A 19,643-nucleotide genomic window follows, 5' to 3' on the forward strand; every position below is an offset into this window, starting at 1 on the left:
AACATCCCTTAACTAATATCAATGCTAATCAAAATAAAGAGAGACATCACTGCCAAATGCTTTGCACTTATTTCGGGCGCAGCGATTTCGATCCCTCGGAAATTTGCTCGATTTTTTTTTTTTTTTTTTTTTTTTTAGAGAGAAGGATACGAGAAGCCCTTTTTTCTTGTGAAGAGAAGAGGACGGGACTTTTTTTTTCTTTTTATTTCTAGAGAAATGGAGGTTTGCGATATGATATTCTGGATTTTTTGCGGAGAAGGGGGACGTAATATTGCTGATGAATTGCGATCGAGATCGAAGGAGGGTATCGGGTAATTCGTAACGACGATCGTCCGAACCGACAACCTGTTATATCTCGCTGTTTACCGATTCGCTCGGGAATTCCGGGTTCGCGGATAGACAAGGATAGACGAGGATGAGACGATGTCCCGAAATTTCGGGCTCATTGAAATTCGTTTGCGCCCTCCCGGAATTCCGGCCTTCGGTTCACGGCTATTTGTTATTTACGCCGAAATCTGTTAGTTTTTTTGTTCTTATTCATATTAGTGTGTTGAAATGGAGAACGGGAATGGTACGCGGTGCAGTTGCATTGTTCTTTTTACCTCATTTCTTTTTTTTACGGAAAGGAAAAACAGGAAAAGAAGAGAGAGAAAGCGAGAGAGAGAGAGAGAGAGATTCAGCAATGCACGAATGTTACGCACGTCTTTTTCTTTTTGTAAACTTTTGTAACGCGCCTGTGAGAACCTCGGACGATCCCGTGTCCAAGCATGTAATCTGTCACGCGGATATTTGTCAGAAAATTCAGAGGGAACGCTGTCAAAATTGCACAGCACGAACTGTCTCGGCTGGACCACATCAGGCTGAAAGATATGACACTACGATAAATTCTAATGATGAGATTAATCACACTCGGTATATTTGTAACAATTAAAATAGTCATCTGTCAGTGACTTTTGCAAATTGAAGAGGGTCAACAAATGTCACGTTGATCCCATTATGTGTGATTACTCCATAATTGATATCAATGGGATCGTGGAACGAGGCGAAGCACAGCGCGAAATATTAAAAAGAAGAACAATTCCTCACGTAAGCAAAAAAAAAAGAAAAAAAAAAGATTGTGGTTATTATAGAAAAAATAGAGAGAGAGAGAGTGAGAATGAGAGAGTGTGTGTAAGGGATGAACGAGAAAATAACGGGCATACGCAGGTGAATCAGGATTAATCGCAAATCATTAACTCTGTGTAACTCTAATAAAAAAATCTATTTGAATGTAAGCGCGTTAAAAAAATGCTATTAAGGAGAACAGTATATATAAATATATATATGTATATGATAAAAAAGAGCAACCGCGCGCGGGCGGGTCAGGTAAAAGGAAGCAGATAATTTCGCGAGTGGAGAGAGAGAGAGACCTCTTCCCTCTCCACTTGTTTCTTTATTTGTTTGTTTGTGACAAAGGTAATCTATTTAGACGCTAGAAACGATGGGAGAGACGTTCGAGCAAAACGGCCGAGCGAAGGAGAAGTACATTTGAATGATAAATTAGATAACATTGCGACAATTTTAGATGCTCGATGAAGGGAACGTTGAACGAGAGAGATTTTGATTTTCGAGGAAAAACACCAAACTTTCCAAGGATCTTCAATTTTTATACCTGATGAATTTTTTATACGAAAACTCTTGAACTTTTGGAATATTTTGGATAATAGAAATCGTAGTATACTTTACAAAGGTCTTGTAATATTTAAGAAATATATACATATTATCGCGAAAGAAATATCTCGCGAGCGATTTATACAAATATATATTTATACAAGCCGTGCGTACTTTCCTCGCGTCGAGAATCGCGATGAAAAAGTCTCCCTCGAAGCTCCCATCGTTCGGCTCTCGATCGGATATTTTCGTTTTCTTCTTCCAACTACCGCTTGCTATCAGTAACCTTAATTGTCCGAGAATGTTTACACACACGAACGAGAGAATTCGGCAGATACCGAGATGTAATGCGAGTGAAAAAGAGAGAGTGAGAGAGAGAGAGAGAGAGAGCGAGCCTCGAAATCCTTTTGTCACAAAACGCTCCCGTCAAAGGGAATCACATCCCCATCCGAAAATCCTTCCATCCGACAGGACACACATACAAACCACGTATATATTTATGATACGAAGACTCCCCTCATAAAATAGAAAAATCCTTATTCCGTATTTTCCGAAAAATTCTAATTTCCCACCATCTTCACCCCCTTGTTTCCCCCCCCTCCCCTTTGAATTTTCACGCGCAACGATTTATATATCGGACACTATTACATGTACTCACAACCATTTCTCTCGGAATCATTTTCTTCTCCCACTTCGCGCCGACAATTGGACGATTTCGTATTTTCGGATACACATAGCGAGCAGTTTGTTTCTTTCGGAAACGTATGTAATCACGAGGACGAGGAAGTAATAAGAAATCGATGTGTAATGAGTTTATGTGTAACGTTCAATTGAGAATTGTATGTAATTGTATATATATAAGTACAATGCAGTTCGTGAGTTAAGATACATTCTCCTTTTTCTACCATGAGAAAAATAAATTATTCTAGTTAATAAAAGAGGATTTGTATTTTTTCGTATCGTTCCTTCGCCATCGTTTCCATTATTATTGATGTTAATTACTTGTAATGCGTTAATTTCGAGCATGTTAATCATTTTCGCTTATTTCTTTGAACATGATATTTATAGATTTATAGATTTATTTTTTAACAATTTATAGAAAAAAAGGTTCTAAAAGTTGCCGAAAATTTGTTTGCATAGAAACCTTATAATAAAAATGACATTTTTATTACTGTGGTTTGATTTTTTTATGTCTTGATTTATGACGGATTTAAATCTCTTCTTAAAAATAATGGAATATTGTACATTTTTTTCTAACACAAGATACAAATTTTCTACTTTATCGATTCTTTTTCTCCATCGTACAAATTCTTATCGAAAACATTATTATCAACTGTATAAATTAATTACTTGTTATATAAGTTTATTTTCAAAAAAAAATTTAAATTTATATCTCTTTTTTAAGAATTTATTCTAAATTAAATATCACGAAGAGAATAATTTTTCAAAAACAATGTCAATTATTCACTGATCGACGATTAGATAATTTTTTGATCGTTCCTGTATAAAAGATGAACAATTTACAGAGATGATCGATCGACAAAAGTAACGCCGGCGTTGATCTTTCGCTCGAGATATGATACAACGAGGTTGAAATAAATGAAATCAGTCAAGAATAATTACACGAATATGGATTTCCGATCACTTTAATACATATTACATCCAGTTCGACGACGCGTAATATTAAAGAGACGGAGATGCCAGATGGGACAGAGTTGTTTGCATCTAAAATAAATAACATTATACATATTGTATATACATGAGTGTCTAATTAAGGTGCATAAATATTACATTGCGCAAAGCCCGCAATTATACATAACGTTACATACACAGATAAGCAATCGAGTTAATATTCAAACTCGATAATACTCGAATTGATGTCTCGACCGAGCTTTGCTTACGTCTATTTTATCGACGATATTCCATTCTTTGTATTGTATACATATTTTACCGACTCGAATACAATTATTCGTTATTAGGCTAATTGTAAGATTTCAACGAGAATTGTCTTCTTGTTAATTATTTAGTCTTTCACTTATAATTATCATTTTAATTGGATCTAAAATATTCTAAACGTAATCACAATTTCGATCCTAAGTGATTGTTCCTTTCTAGAGATAATATTAACTGTATAAATAAATTAATAGACATATATATTAATTATAATTAAAATTATTATCTCAGAAAGGAGCAAAAAATCTACAATCGGACTAGATTCAATATCTTAATCTAAATCGATCGCGTAAAATGTCGTTCTGCGACTCCTGAAAGCCGCAGACACTTGTTCATCTATATTAACGACATATAGGGTGATACAATAATAATGATGTTAATAACAATAATCGCGATTGTTACATTGACATTCGACAATCTCGAGTGATTTTCGATCAATAATTGCAATAATTAATTAATACTATTATAATCAATACTATACATCAAGGGATAAATTTCAATTTGCTTTCGAGATGCATTGACATTAATTATTTCTCGAAAATAAATAATTTGAGTATTTCTTTTTTAAATAAAATAAATATGGTTTGTTCAGCGTAAGCATATGTTTCTTTCTATATCTGTCGATCTCAAAGTGCTGACACTTTTATTCTTGAGACAGCTATTGAAAAGGCTGTACATTTTCAATAAAACAACGAATCGATTAAAACACCCTCATACGATTAAAACAATTCGTGTAATTGTCTTCGATGCAGCCAAGACGTTGATAGTATCAGAATTTCTTAATTATCTCCGGGGAAAATTTACTACTGGGATCGACAGAATCCTCGATAGGGTGTCTATCGATGACAAGTGTCGATAATTAAAAAAGTACACGCGATATAAAGGTCGAATACTGATTTAGGATGGCCTGAGGGCGCCGACCATGTCGCCCAACAATCGTTCCACGCTGACGTCACCGACCGTCGGTTTGAACAGCAGCTCGTGCAGGGTAGCTCGACAGAGGGCGCGTGCCGGGGGTAAAAGCAGCAACAGCCGACCCACTCTGCGCGCATCCCTCTCGCAAAACACCGCCACCGTTTGCTCCTGCAACGCCGACACTCGTCCCGGCTCGCAGAGATTTCGCGATTCTACAAACGATAAAGAAGGTATTTTTTTAAAGAGCGTTTTGATAAAAAATATACGTTAGATTTTTTTTAAGATCAAATTGATTCGCCATTATTGTATCGACAGAATTTATATTAAAAATTTTGAGATATGGAAATTACAAAATTTGATGTATTTTGCAATTAAAGTCGAAAAGCGAATATGTCTGTAATATAAAAAATATTATGTAATATAAAGAAATATAATAATAATATATATTTTATTTTTAAAATGTAATAAATTTTAAAATATATTTTTAAAATATATTATACAAATATATTATATTAAAAATAATTAATATAATATAATTAGAAAAAAGATAAATTATAATATATAAAAATATAAATTATATAACATAAAAAAGACTAGAGCTGAGAAAAAAGAAAAATACATCAAATCAAATTAAATCAAATTATTATTTATGATCGTGAATATAAAATTATAATTTAATCTTGACTCAACAATCTTCTACTGGGATGCTTGGAACGAGAATAAAATGAAATAAAAACCTTACATGCTATATATATTTTTCCCAAGCAAATTCTAGTTACAAAGCATTTCATAAAATTTTGACGTTCCTGGTAAGAGCGAAGAGCAACGTTATGGAGTCAGACGACAATCGACGTGATAATCGAAGCTACTCACCCGCCTTGAAGAGGACTATGGCCTTCAAGCAGGCGTATTCTGAATGATCAACCCTCAACGCGGCGCATTTTGCTAAAAGCTCCCTTAGTCTCCTGGCTTTGTCGAGGAGAACTTCCCTTCGTTCCATCGGCACATCCGTAGGCACCAGGGTGCTCTCGTCCACAGGGAAGCTCCACTGTGCCGCTGTCAGTACAAACAACTCGCTCCACGACTCCTCCAGAAGGATAGTTTGATCTCTGTAAGGAAGCTTGCGAGAAAAGATCGATGTAACGATTTTTTACTATCACAAGTAAAAGACTATGTAATGTTTTTTCTGAATCTATTTTCTCTACAATTATGTATTTTCTATTTTATTTAAAAATTTATTTCGTATTTTATATTATTTTCTTCTATCATATAAAATTTTATCCTTATAAAAGAAAAATGTGTTTAAGGATTTTACTAAAAGGGAAGGGATATTTCTGGAGCTTACTTGCAGGAAGGAGTGTATACTTCTCGCCCATCTCACGGCGAAGAAAAGTAACTTTGCCGCGAACTCGTAGATATTTTCGGTCGGCAGGAGCGATAAGCCTTGCATCATGTATTCTGATGAAATGGAAGTGATGACTGGCGGCGCCAGACGCGTATTCGCTAATTCCTCTACAATAAATAAAACATAATGTTACATATCCTGATGAGAGAAATTGCTGTATTCAATTCACGCACACCTTTCGATTCGATTCTAATGTCGACAGTGGCTGCTTCCTCGGAGCTGGTCACTTCATCCTCCTTGGCAGTAGTCATAGACAGAGATTCCGGGGATGGCCGTGGTAAGAAGTGTGCTATCGATACAATATGACATTTTATTATAAAAAAAACATCACATATATGTACGAGGGTGGTTTGAAAAGTCCGTGCGAAAATGAAAACTACTTAATTTTTCGGGATAAACCTTTTTTTATTTTTCAACGTAGTCTTCTTTTAGACTTATACATTTCGTCCAATGCTACTCCAGTTTGTTGATCCCTTTCGAATAATAGGATTGGTCCAACTCTACAAAATAGGCATTCGTTTCCTCAATCACCTCCTCGTTTGAATAAAATCTCCTTCCCAGCCATTTCTTCATATTGGGGAACAAGTAGTAGTCCGAGGGAGCCAAATCTGGAGAATAGGGGAGACGCGGAACGAGTTGGAACCTTAATTCCATCAATTTTGCGGCCAAATTCTCTTTCATCCATTTTTTAGAAATCACTCGACTTTCTCGATTCAAACGAACGCCAAACACAAAGAAATAGACCGATCTAGCTGAAACTTGGTGTGTGTTCTTCCAAGAAATGCTACTAACTGAAAATAACCTCGATACACACCAGTGATGCCATCTCTCTGACTTTGCACGGACTTTTCAAACCACCCTCGTATATCAATTTTATATAATTATTATTATATTACTTACCGACTGACGGAGTGAATGTTGATACCGTAGGCTTGAAAGGGAACAGTGCGGGATACAGAAGAGGATGATAAGCGGTACCCGCAGGATGATAGACGTTAGAAATTCCTGTATAAAGTCCTGATGGTGTCCTTCTCGCCGCCGAAACGAGAGAGGACGTGCTTCTCGGCGCTCTCTCGTGTTGGACGGCTAAAAGCGAGAAGGATCATCAAAATTCCACTTAGCAATTGATCTTGAAGGTCTATCAAATCGAATTGATCGAATCAGTAATATATATCTGTTGTATATATTTTTGTCGTAAAAGATATTATAATAAATTAAAATATGTTATTCCTTCAAAAATATAAAAGTTTCCGAATCTTTTAAAGATTTGCCTATTTTTAGGGACTTTGAAGATCTTTCGATTAGATTTTTGACGATTTTTACAATTTCTAAAAAAAATTCTAAATTTTCAGTGAATCATTTGGATTAAAATTCTATGGAAAATCCTAGACTTTTTCGAAAAACACCTAACGATTCCAAATAATTGCGTCTTTATGCGAGAGAGAAGGAGAAGCGCAATGGCCCTTTAACGGCAGAGCTGCCGTCTCTCCCTTCGCTAATTGATATCTCAGCAATCAAGTGTTTGGATTATCGCTCGACGAGGAAAGGGGACCGGGAAGAAGGTGTTTACAAAAGCTGTGAACGCCAGGCTGCTTCTGACACCGCTTGCTATCGGATCCTGCCGTTCGGTAAGCAAAAATATAGAGTTTCATGTGGACGCGATGTTCATGTGTGCGTGCGTGCTTCCCTTTTTCCAAACTGTTTCCCATACGCCGAACAAACGTCACTATGCATTGTAATATCCGACACTTTGCTCTCCTTTTCTCTCTCTCTCTCTCTCTCTCTCTCTTTTACTTTGTGGATGTATTCTTATTTTACGGAGCAGGCTCCAAAGAGCTTTCAAGTTGCGTCAAAGGGTCGCATCTTCCGAATATCGCTACAGAACGAAAGATTCATCCCGTAATACACAGCTGATATCGACACGAATAGAGTATCTATTATACAATTTAATAAAATAAACGCAAAAAAATAAGACTAGATTTCAGTTCTAAATTTGCTTCATATAATTTTGAATGCAATAAACTTCTCCAACATATCTCTATATCATAATATGACAAAATATATCAAAATAGTCCTCCCTTGTCCTTAATTACAAGATTGTTGAAGTAGTGACGTGATGGAATATTTTGTGATCAAGAAGTTATGGAAAGTGACTTGTGTTAAAAAAAATTTACTTTTTATTGAACTGTGTTACTTTTATCGTCTTATTAAAAAATTCAGTTTAGAAGAGATAATTAATTAATCATTGTTTCCTCTCAACTTCGATAAAATATCTAATCTCTACATTTAATATCCAAATTTTATAATTTTGCTTAATATATTTCGAAAATCAATTCGCTTGAAAATGAAAGAATCGTTCCGGAAATATTAATTCATTTGAAAATGGAAGAATCGCGTCGGAAATATTATATAATGCGATAGCTTTATATTATGCAATAAAAATATTTTAATTCCTTTAAAATTATACTTTTTTCGTATGCCACTTTTTCAAAAACAATCGTATATTTTAAATATATTTAAAAAATTTCAAGATAATATATTTTTGAATTGATGTTTCCAAAGATAGGTATTTTCTCTTCTTTCTCAATTTTTACAAACATTTTTCTATATATATAATTATAGACAAATATTTAAATAAAAATGAAGGTAGAAGCTCAAAACTCGAATATATTAAAATATATCGCGATTAATCTTTATTCCATATGTGATCATTTTTGATTCCACCAATGTTTTCATAGCGATACACTTGGAGCATTTTGCTTTATATATTTGCAGTAAAAATATATTAAAGCAAATTATTTCGCTAATTTATTATTCTAGCTTTTATTTAGAAGAGTCAAAGAAATATGAACTTTTTTTACATTTTTCGAACATTTTTACTCTTTGAAAAAGACGTCGGATAAAAATGATAGCCTTGTACACTTTGAAGGTGTCAAAAATAACAATACGATGTAAGAATTAAAAATGAAAAATATCAAATGTTATGCAACGTATATGATTTTTGCCATCATGCTCTTCTGTGATAAATTTCGACAGTAACTTCCGAAGTCTATTAATCGCAAGAACAGAGCCATACCATCTCGTTTCATGTTGACCTGAAGACATTTTGTGAAGCGACAAGCTTGGCATTGATTGCGCCGCGAGACGTCCACGATGCAACGTCCGTTCTCTTTGCACACGTAGTCCAAATTCCTGCGCACACAATCCTCAAAAATAATCTCTAATCTCAAATTTACGTTTTCTATATTTCTATAATTTCACGGATAACGTAAAAATAATAATATCGTATAAATTTTAATATATTTCTTATGTTATATCTATTTTTATTTTTATATTTTTTTTATTTTGGATACTTTTCAAATAATCAAGATATTAATAATAATCATTTAAGAAGTTGTATTTCTCATTTTTAATTGTATTTTTCAATTATGATTATTTGTTTTATTTAATTATTATTTAATTAAAATAATAATATTATATATTATATAATTATTAATATAATAATTTATATAATTATTAATATAATAAAATTATTATTATTATTGAATTATTATTGTTTTTTAATTATTATTTTTCATTTTTAAATACTTTTTAATCAAAATAAAGTATTATATGTGAGCCAAATACTTATATTAAGCAAAGGGAAACGTGCGATTGTAAACGATATTTAATTACGACGAAAATAAGTGACAGAAAAATTGAGAGGCGGATCTATATAACAACATCATTTTGATGTTTCGATTTAAGCTCGAGCTTAATTAAGCAGGAATTTAATTACCTCGCGTACCTGCGGATTGACCGCTTGAAGAAACCCCGGCATCCGTCGCAGCTTGGTACGCCGTAATGTTTCCCGGAAGCTTTGTCCCCGCAGACCTTGCATAGCGTCTCTCCACGTCCGTTTTCCTCCATTTTCGTCGCCCTGTTTGCTGCGAAAATTTATTTCATTATTAAGATATTAATATTAACATATTGGCGTTTGTTAATAGATTTAAGTTTGGAAACCACGCGAAGACAATTCAATATAAATTAAATTCGAATTTAATCGAATCAAGAATTTAACTCTTTGCGAGACACATGAAACGAAAAGTCTAATTATCGAATATGAAACTTCATGAGACAATAAAATGTTTTTGATTATTTATGGAACACTAATTTTTATTATTTTGCAACTGATTTTTATTATATTGCAAGATAGAATATTGTGTAAAATGTAAAATGTATAGAGAGTTAAAACTAAATTTCTGATGTAATATTTTTTTATTATTTAAAAGAGAATAAAACAAAGACAAAAACTTAATATATTTCGCAAACGTGTGTTTTGCAAATAATTTCGCGTCAATAACTTTCTTTAAGACATATAACAAGACATATAACTCGAAAAGAATTAATAGATTATAGGAGTTTAATAAATTAACACAAATGTAGAATATATTTTTTAACATCGGGTTATTTTTGTTAAAAATATACAACATATATACTTTTAATAAAAAACGTACTTGCAATATGATCAAGCTTCTTTAATAAAATTATTTAAAATTAAAAGCAAGCATTCTTTCAAACATTTTATACTTATCATTTTTAGATCATAAAAGAAGAATTTTTAAAATTCTATTCTTTGCAAAAGTAGACATCTTAACTCAGAAGCTGAATTTTATCAAATTCGAGAAGAAAAATAGAAATTCGAAAACAGTATATCGTGTAAATCGAAAATGATAACTGTAGAAATAAAAAAAATAGCTATTCTTCTATTGTAAATAATTTCTCGAGGCTGAATCTTGCCTCACGTAGGTAAGCACGATTATTTAAAGCGCCATTATTGTTTTCCTATTTCAATATCTATGATAACTTTTCATTTTAATTTAGTTATTAAAAATATACACTACTATTCTATTAAAAAAAAGAAAAGAAAATTATTTACTTAAAAAAAATTGTTATACGATATTGAAAAGTATTTTTTCTGTTTCGAAATTTGTTATACTTTTTTTTAATGATACTTTTAACTTCTTAATTCTCGAGGAGGGTTAATCGAGGAGCGGAAAAGACTCGAGATCGCTAAAAATCGAAAAGTTATATCCCCCTAAATACGAACATGCATAGTATTGCATTTCAAGCTTTAAAGTGACGATGGTGATGCGAATCGCCGATCGAAGTAGGAGGCAAATTGCGCGATGAGTCACCGACTTATGGGCAGCAACTTCGACGAGAGTCTCTGGATTATGCATCGCGTTACGACGAGAGGTGCATTACGCGCGTAGGACGAGCGTTTCGCCTCATTATCTTTGCATATTGCACGACGTAATGCGACAAAGGTAGCTAGAGGATCGCTAAACGTCGCTGTTCAATTTTACGATTGGACGGCTTTAAGCTCGCCGATTATTTCACGCGATCGATCGATCATGTCGCCGGTTGTCCGTCCGCTGTTTTAATGAGCCGTCTCTATTATGCGTGATCGACACCTTGTTTAAAAGCCTCGCTTTAAAAGCGGTCGAGCGGAGAAATTCAATACAATTTCTGATATTTTACTTAAACGAACATATTTGTAAATTTGATAAATATATGACGTTGTTTATGTTTAAATATACTAAAAATTATTTAAGATTAATAATGTGCTTTAGGATTAATAATGATCAAGTTTTCTTTGATAGTCAATGTGATTAAGCGTTTTATATTAATTTGAATTTGATCGTAATCATCATTAAATAATTATTCTCTCTCGAAATCTTGAATGATTGAATTTCGTCCCTTTAGCTATGTAATGTCAAAATTCTTATTAATATAAAAATTAAAAACTTTATTTAATTGAGCACATTAATAAATTTGATAAGTGTACGATGTTATTTGTGTTCAAATATATTAAAAATTATTAGGTATTCATAATTTCAAGTATTGATAATATTAATCAAATTTTCTAGGTAGTCAATATGATCAAGTATTTTCTTATAATTAATCTGAATCTGATCTGATTTGAATAGATTTATCTTTATTGTAATTTTCGACATATGATTATTCGATATACGATATATATAATCGTATATTTATGAAAATTACAATAATGATAAGTCTATTATTTATCGAAAAATTATCTATAATTTATTCTACTAAAGTTTTAAAATTGGTAGAAATAAATCGATTGAAAGAAAGAAAGAAGAAAATTTTAAAGTTAAAGTTTCATGGATTTATTCAATAAAATAAAATCCACATTTTAATATAAAAATTAAAAGCTTTATTTAACGAGCACATTAATAATTTAATTTTATATATTTAATATATTTAAATTTAAAGTATATGAGTTATTTTTAAATGAAGAAAACCTATAACTTTTTAAGTGAAGAAAATCCTCAAAAGTTTAATAATTTAAATCCTTACCAGAATTATTTTTTCTTTACTTTTGTTATTAAAGAATCTGTGTCTTAAGATTTTCAAAAATAAGGAATTCGTAATAATAGTAAAGAAAGATTATTAAAACAAAATATATATAAATTTACATAAATATACATAAATTTAACATACTTTCATAGAAAAATAGATGTATATAATAATTATATGCACTTTATTATCGACTATTCGAAATTATCTTGATTGAATATCAGCAAAGCCCCCTTCCTCACCCATTAATACAAGAATTAAAATATTAAATGTAATATTAAAAAATATTAAATGTAATATTAAATGTTATATTAAATATAAAACCCTCACCTATTAATACAAGAATTAAAATATCAAATGTAATATTGAATTATAACGGAGCTACATTGAAACCTGAAAAGGGAATAAAGAAACTCGAACACTCCTCGTTCTCTCCTTCATAAAATATTACGATCGAAAGATAATAAATCGAAAGGAAGATGATGCGCGCGGAAAATGGATTAAAGAATGAAAAAAGCGGGGGCGATCGCGATATACTTCTCCTTCCTACGAGAAGAGCTTACGATTTCACGGTGACGCGCCGCATAAATGGCCGGGAGGAAAAAAGAAGCCTGAGGGGGGGGCGGAAGGGGAAGGGGAAGGGGAGAGGAGTCGTCCTCGCGCGGTCACAAAGTCGAGGAGCCAGGAGGTCGCGTGTCCTCCGGGCGACCCCTCGACGAGACGGCGTACCCTCTTCCTTTTCCGTGACTTTACGCCGTCATCCCCTACCGCCGTGGCCCTCGGGGCTACCGCCCGTCGCCTCCGTCTTCCCCCTGCCCCCCGCGACCCCCCGCTGGCCACCCGTCACGGACTCGATAGGCGCCCGTGCGGCCACCTGTCCGTTTCCCAGGCTCAATAATGCAGCGCGCCCGACGTGGAGGAACATCGCCCACGAGGAAACCACCACCGCAACCGCCGCCAGCTCTGGAGGAGTCCTTTAGAGGAGATGGTGCTACAATTTTGCGCGCGCGCGCGCGCGCATCAGGGCTGTAAGTCTTCTCCTTTTCTCTTCGTTCCTATAGATTTGACTCGATTCTTCTTTATTAGAGGTGTAAAATTATTTTTCACGGAAAGAAATATTTTTGCAGATTAATATTAACGCGGTTTAATTAAATCCATTTTTTTTCTCCGCGATATTTAATATATTCAATGCTGTAATTTGGAAAAGGACAAAAAATCACCGATCGAAGTCAGATGATTAAAGCTCATGGAGCGATCGCGAACAATTAACGTGTCGAAAGAAAGAAACGAGGAACAAAGGAAATTCTTTTCGTCTTTCTTCCCTCTCTATGATATCACCTCATGGCATATTGTAGCCATACACGGTGTGCAATTACACGGGGCGTATTATTTAACCTTGTTTGCACGAACGCGGGTGTCGCTCGCGCACGCATGTAACATATGTCGCGTTACGTCAAGTCTCGTGTTGAGGAGGACGGGGGGTAGTAAGTCGGACAGTCAGATTTTTCGCCCTTTATAAAAGCGTGCCCGAGCTTCGAACAAGATAAAAAAAGAACGAGGAATAAAAAAAAACGAAGAAGAAATAAAGTGCAGAGTTGTTCTTGAATAATATACTTTTTTAATTAATTTAAATATGTAATATCTTTGAAAAAATTAGTTATATATATCATAATAGAAAATATCTAGAAGAAAAAATTAATCATTTTAAAATTAAATATTTCTCTGTCTATTCTATTTTATTTTTTATATTTCATTGTTCAATGTGTTTGAATTAAATATAATTAAAATAATATAAAATATAATTTAATTAAAATTAAAATAATATAATAGTATAATAAATATAATTAATGATTATATGTATAATAAAATATATAATTAAAATATTATAAAATAAAATAAATTAAAATAAGATGAATTAAAAAATTATAAGATAAAATAAAATAAAAATAAAAATAAAAAATATAATAAAAATTGTAAATATTAAATTGAAAATCTTATTAAATTCTCTCAAGAAATGAATAGAAAATAAATCGAAAATTAATGCAGCTTCCCAGATAGATATAAAGCGAGCAACGATGCAGGGAAAAATATTTGAAATAATATTTTAAAATAATATTTTAGATTTAGATTTCAAATGTGATAGAGAGATAGTTGAAACTGTTGGAAAGTTTAGAGAACGTTTCTTTAAGTATCAATTACACTCTCGGGGAGAGACAATTTGGTCCCCATCGATCATGCAAAGCTCGACAAGCGCGGCGCAGTTTGCGCTCGCGAACACACGTCTAATGTCAATTCGATGACTTTTCGATAGTTTTCGACGCGTCGCAAGATGTTGGCAGCGCGCGGCGGGACGCATGCAAATTTTTTTCCGCGTCACGTCACGTGCGTCCTTTCGCATAAAAAATGCTGATCGATCGTCGACCGCGCGATATATCTATATAATATATATAGCGAAAATAGCCTCGCGATATATCTATATAATATATATAGCGAAAATAGCCTAATTTTGAGGCGAACGAAGCTCGCGAAATTTCTCGTGCAATAAATCCAGTGATAAACATTTTTAAAAAAATCAAGGGAAGAAAACATATTGTCCAATAAATTTGAAAAAATATGTGAGAAATGCTTGCTTAGATGTACAGAAAATGTAAACGTATAAAATAGTGCTGTCATGTCAAAATAATAATGATTTTAATATGTTAACGATTTTAATTTTCAACTTGTATATAAGATCTTTAAGTCTGAGAACTCGGAATAAGCAAGCATATATCCTTTTTATATCGTATGGTATAGGGAAACTATGTTTAACATCGCGTAGATGTATAAAAATAGAGATGAATGAGAACTTGTACTACTGTTTTTTTTTTATAATTCTCTCTCTCTCTCTCTTTATTGCTAAGATAAAAGAATTTTTCTTCCGTCACGTCGTCGAGAAATCAGGATTAACCGGTATCCCTCCGTCTAGATTAGTTTTTTAATTTGATTAGCTCCGTACACAACGCATATCACGCATAATCGATACACAATAAGAGTCCATTGAGAAAAAAAACACATGGTGCCAGAAATCCTCCGTTCCGCCATCATGACGCGTGTCATGATGTTGCTGGATAAGTCTCACCTGGATCTTTCCTACGAGATCCTTACATTAGTATTACAATAGTGATATACACACCCCATTTGACAATTCGACACACGTAAATTATAATAAACAAATTCATTGTTTAATTTTATAATTTACATATATATGTATATATTTAAAATATTTGATATTTTCATATAGTTTTTATTTTTATACATATGTATATGTATAGAAAATTGTAATTAATATTTATTATTAACAAATTTTATGAATATGACTGATATTGACTGTATCAATTGATAATTCATTAAATATGATTATACACTAATATTAATTTTAACAACAATTTTAATGGATTCTTTCTTCTTTTTTAATCAGCTAAAGAAACTCTGAATCATTAATCTCGATCATTAATTTGTTGAACATTTCAATTTTCAAACATATTAAGAGATTTATTAAAAGATTTATTTTGAATAAAAATTTCCTAATTAATTATTGTTATTAATTATTGTTTTTGTTTATTTCTTTTCTGGTTACTATACATTAATTAGAATCGATAATTTTTGTATTGAAAATGAAATAATTTGGAATTCATATAATTCATATATTGTTTATTTTTCTATACATCGTCGTGTGATATGTCAATCTTCGTTGAAAATCCGACTGTTCGAGGTTTCCCTTTTTCGTATACATCTACGACGCAAAATTACGGCGATTAATTTTTGATGATTCGCTTCTACGTAAGCGTGGTCGTTACGTCGAGTCACCTGACGTGACTTTGTTGTACCTGAGGGTCACAATGCAATTAACTACTCGTAAATAATAATCGATCCTATCGCAAGAATGACATACGCAGCAGAACAGATTACAAGTCTCTTTCGGAGATAATTAATTATAATAATTAGCGAGTATCGATATTTTACGAATATAGACTGAACATGAAAGAACGACACATATAATCACGTCGAAAGCGTAATGCAGTTAAACACTTTGATAAAAGTGTGTACCATTTCATTCTCTGGAGTAAAATGCAAATATTAACGTCGAACACAAAATGAGAAAATGTTTCGATTCTTTTTTTTTTTAATAAACAGAAGTCTTAATGAATTAAATAATTGCAAGAAATTATATTGAAAATAAATAACTAGCTTTCTTTTAGAATTCCTTATATAATTTTATTTTATTTTATATAATTTTATGACAGGTTCCAAAATTTGCAAATAAAACGCAATAATTGTTTCGTAACTTTTTGCGAACAGGAGATATTTGAAATCATTTTGCCCGAACTGTATTTTGGATAATCGAGTGTCGGGAGATTCCCGACAATTATCGAAGTTAATATGAGGGGTGTTTTTTCCTCATCCGATCCTAATTTACGATTAGCCGTGGCGCGATTGGTTCCACACAGCCGCACGCACGTGCACACTTCGCACGATTTGACAGTGATTGCGTGACACGCTCGACTATACAAGGTAAGTCAGGAACCGTAGTATAACCGAAACGAAGATGATAGTTCGCTCAAATATAAGTCAAGGATGCAGAATAAAATATTTTTCGTACAAAGAGAGAGAGAGAGAGAGAGAGAGAGAGAGAGAGAGAAAATTTTACTTTCAACAAGATTGATTTTAAATTAAAAAAAAATATTAATACATTTACGTTTTCCTAAACTGGAATAGTTTCTGATAAGTTTGTGTCATATACTGTCATATTATCAATAACGACTGTTCATACATAAATATAAAAGAACTAAAATATAATAAGAAGAATAGAAATGTAAATATAGTGAAATTAAAATCTGGAAAAAATATTTTACGCATAAAAATGTATTATAAAATATAAAAGTATACAATATTTCTTTTCTACTTAATAAAATGATTTAAAATAAGGATTTAAAATATTTAATAGAACGATTTAAAAGAATAGGTTGAAAAGATTTTAATGAAATCATATCTCAAAAATACTTATTAAAATACAGATATTAATGATTCAATAGCGAAAACTTTCATAATTTTATACAAACAATTTTAAAAAATAAGTGATTAATTTTATAATAAAGAATAAATAGTTTTTCTGAATCAGAATTAATTCTGATTCGCCTAAAGACTTAAAATCGACATAACATATTTAGAAAACTAACAAGAACAGTTTTGCTATTGAATCGTTGATCTTTTATAATTTTTTAATAAAGCATTTTCAGAAACATGTGATAAACTCTCTTAATTTAATCTTCGATCTTCTTAACACTCTAATATATAAAAATATATGTAATCTATAATTAAAAATATGTGTATTTCTAAAAATGAAGAATGAAAAGTTTTAATGCGCGACAATATATGTTGATTATGAGTGATAGAAACGTGTGAAATAATTAATTTTATAAAAAATAAATAATTTTTCTGAATCAGAATTAATTCTGATTCGCCTAAAGACTTAAAATCGACATAACATCTTTAGAAAACTAATAAGAACAGTTTTGCTATTGAATCGTTGATCTTTTATAATTTTTTAATGAAGCATTTTCAGAAACATGTGATAAACTCTCTTAATTTAATCTTCGATCTTCTTAACACTCTAATATATAAAAATATATGTAATCTATATTTAAAAATATATTTCCAAAATGAAGATTGAAAAGTTTTAACGCGCGACAACATATGATGATCATGAGTGGTAGAAACGTGTGAGATAATATCATATGCGGTATACATTTATAATGTTCGCGAGGCGTTAAATAAAAGGCGAAGTGCTCTATATTTTGTAACGGTACGTAACGCCCGGGGAAAGGTGTGAAATAACATCGCGTGCACTCTAGAGGCCTACATTACTTTAATTGATATGTATCTTTATAACAGCGTCCGCGCATCGCTGCATCCAGAGGACTGGACGCGAAAATTCTGGACACATTTTCTTTCTCTCTCTCTCTCTCTCTCTCTCCCTTTCTCTGTGTTTTTCTCGCGTCAAGGTTTGCCTTCTCCTGACATATGCGCCGACTTTGACGTAATGACAGGCATTGCCGCACGATAATTGCACGCACGACCGCCGGAAAACGCCGGGTTTACAGGTGCGGATACTCACGGGTGACCACCGAGGTAAACAGCGTGACTGTAACACGTGTCGCCCGTTAATCGCACCATCGACCCACCACGAATGTGCGCTGATTCCCGCTCGAAAAAAAAGTTACACTACTACTTATTATTGACCAAGAATATCCGTCCGCGAAGCGGATATATTTCTTCATTTTGTCTCCCACGTATAATTTTTTTTCTTTAATTTTTCTTTAAATAGCACGCAAGACGCGTACAACAAGATATGTATATTGTGCAAATATGCTCGTTTTATGGTGTAAATTCATTTACGATAGTAACCTTGAATGTCTATAGCAGACATGCGTTCACATTAAAAAATAAATTTTCAATTTCATAAGCGAATATATAATATTAAATATATATTAGTATTTTAAATATGTTGATATTTTATTATTAACAAAATATTATACTTACTTATTTAATATCCTAGTTTTTTGCAAGGAACCTGCTTTTCTCTGTTCACTGCAATGTTAATCTTCGGTTGAAATCTGCGATCTTCTTGAAAATCATCTGTATTATATATATACAATTATATGCTCTATGTATGTATGGAGTATAAAATGTCTTATATCTGGTGAAAAAGTAATTATTCTATACGAGAAAAATAAGTAAAAAATATAGAATAAATATTTCTTGCGCATATAAGATTTTGTGTTTTTTAATAACATTGGTTTTTAAAAATTGGAAAATTTATGCAATACGCTTTCCTAAACTTGAATAATTCCTAACAATCTTTTATTATATCTTCCATATATTATCGTATTTATTTACATTATCAATTATTATCAATTATTAATAATTATTACAATAATAAATGATAGAAAGTTGAGAAAATTACTGATATATATTTTATAATTGCTGTTCAAATTTCTGCTGTCCTGCTATTTAATGGTGTTGATTTTAATGCATAAAATGCATTTTTATAATTGCAATTTTATTATTTATTTTTGCATTCATGCAAAGGAAGAACGAATGATAAGAATCGAAAGATAAGAGTCTAGATAAGAAATATGTTTAATTGTAAATATAAAATATATTCTATGAGCCTTAAATTAAATCAGTGAAAATATTATTGATTAAAACAGTGACGTAAGATTTCAAATACATTGATGTCATTTAAGAGAGCATTATATCTTAAAAATGTTATAATATTATTTGCGAATTATTTATATAAAAATATAAATGTTTT

General features: G+C 32.1%; 1 protein-coding gene across 1 annotated transcript; it reads right to left on the reverse strand.

Moving 5' to 3' along the window:
* Positions 1–4,142: 4,142 nt before the first annotated feature.
* On the reverse strand, positions 4,143–18,956 carry LOC145974497 (nuclear receptor subfamily 2 group F member 6). Its single transcript, XM_083104361.1, has 8 exons — positions 18,869–18,956; positions 9,711–9,849; positions 9,000–9,115; positions 6,824–7,009; positions 6,099–6,212; positions 5,864–6,030; positions 5,392–5,638; positions 4,143–4,730 (listed from the first exon to the last, which is right to left on the reverse strand). Exons 2-8 carry the CDS (start codon positions 9,830–9,832, stop codon positions 4,501–4,503), a joined length of 1,182 nt encoding a protein of 393 aa, XP_082960487.1. The 5' UTR covers positions 9,833–9,849; positions 18,869–18,956; the 3' UTR covers positions 4,143–4,500.
* Between the last annotated feature and the right edge of the window lie 687 nt (positions 18,957–19,643).

Source organism: Camponotus vicinus, unplaced genomic scaffold (genome assembly GCF_025532165.1).
Source record: "Camponotus vicinus isolate PSW18456_S1 unplaced genomic scaffold, iyCamVici1.0 SCAF_7, whole genome shotgun sequence".
Lineage (NCBI taxonomy): Eukaryota > Metazoa > Arthropoda > Insecta > Hymenoptera > Formicidae > Camponotus > Camponotus vicinus.

Bases quoted from the DNA above. Each gene is read 5' to 3' on its own strand.
- LOC145974497 (XM_083104361.1), bottom strand. From the start codon at position 9,832: ATGGAGGAAAACGGACGTGGAGAGACGCTATGCAAGGTCTGCGGGGAC. The intron at 6,031-6,098 runs GTGTGCGTGAAT...TATTTATTGTAG, and splicing joins CATTAGAATCGAATCGAAAG to AGGAATTAGCGAATACGCGT. The intron at 5,639-5,863 runs GTAAGCTCCAGA...TTTTCTCGCAAG, and splicing joins GTATACACTCCTTCCTGCAA to CTTCCTTACAGAGATCAAAC.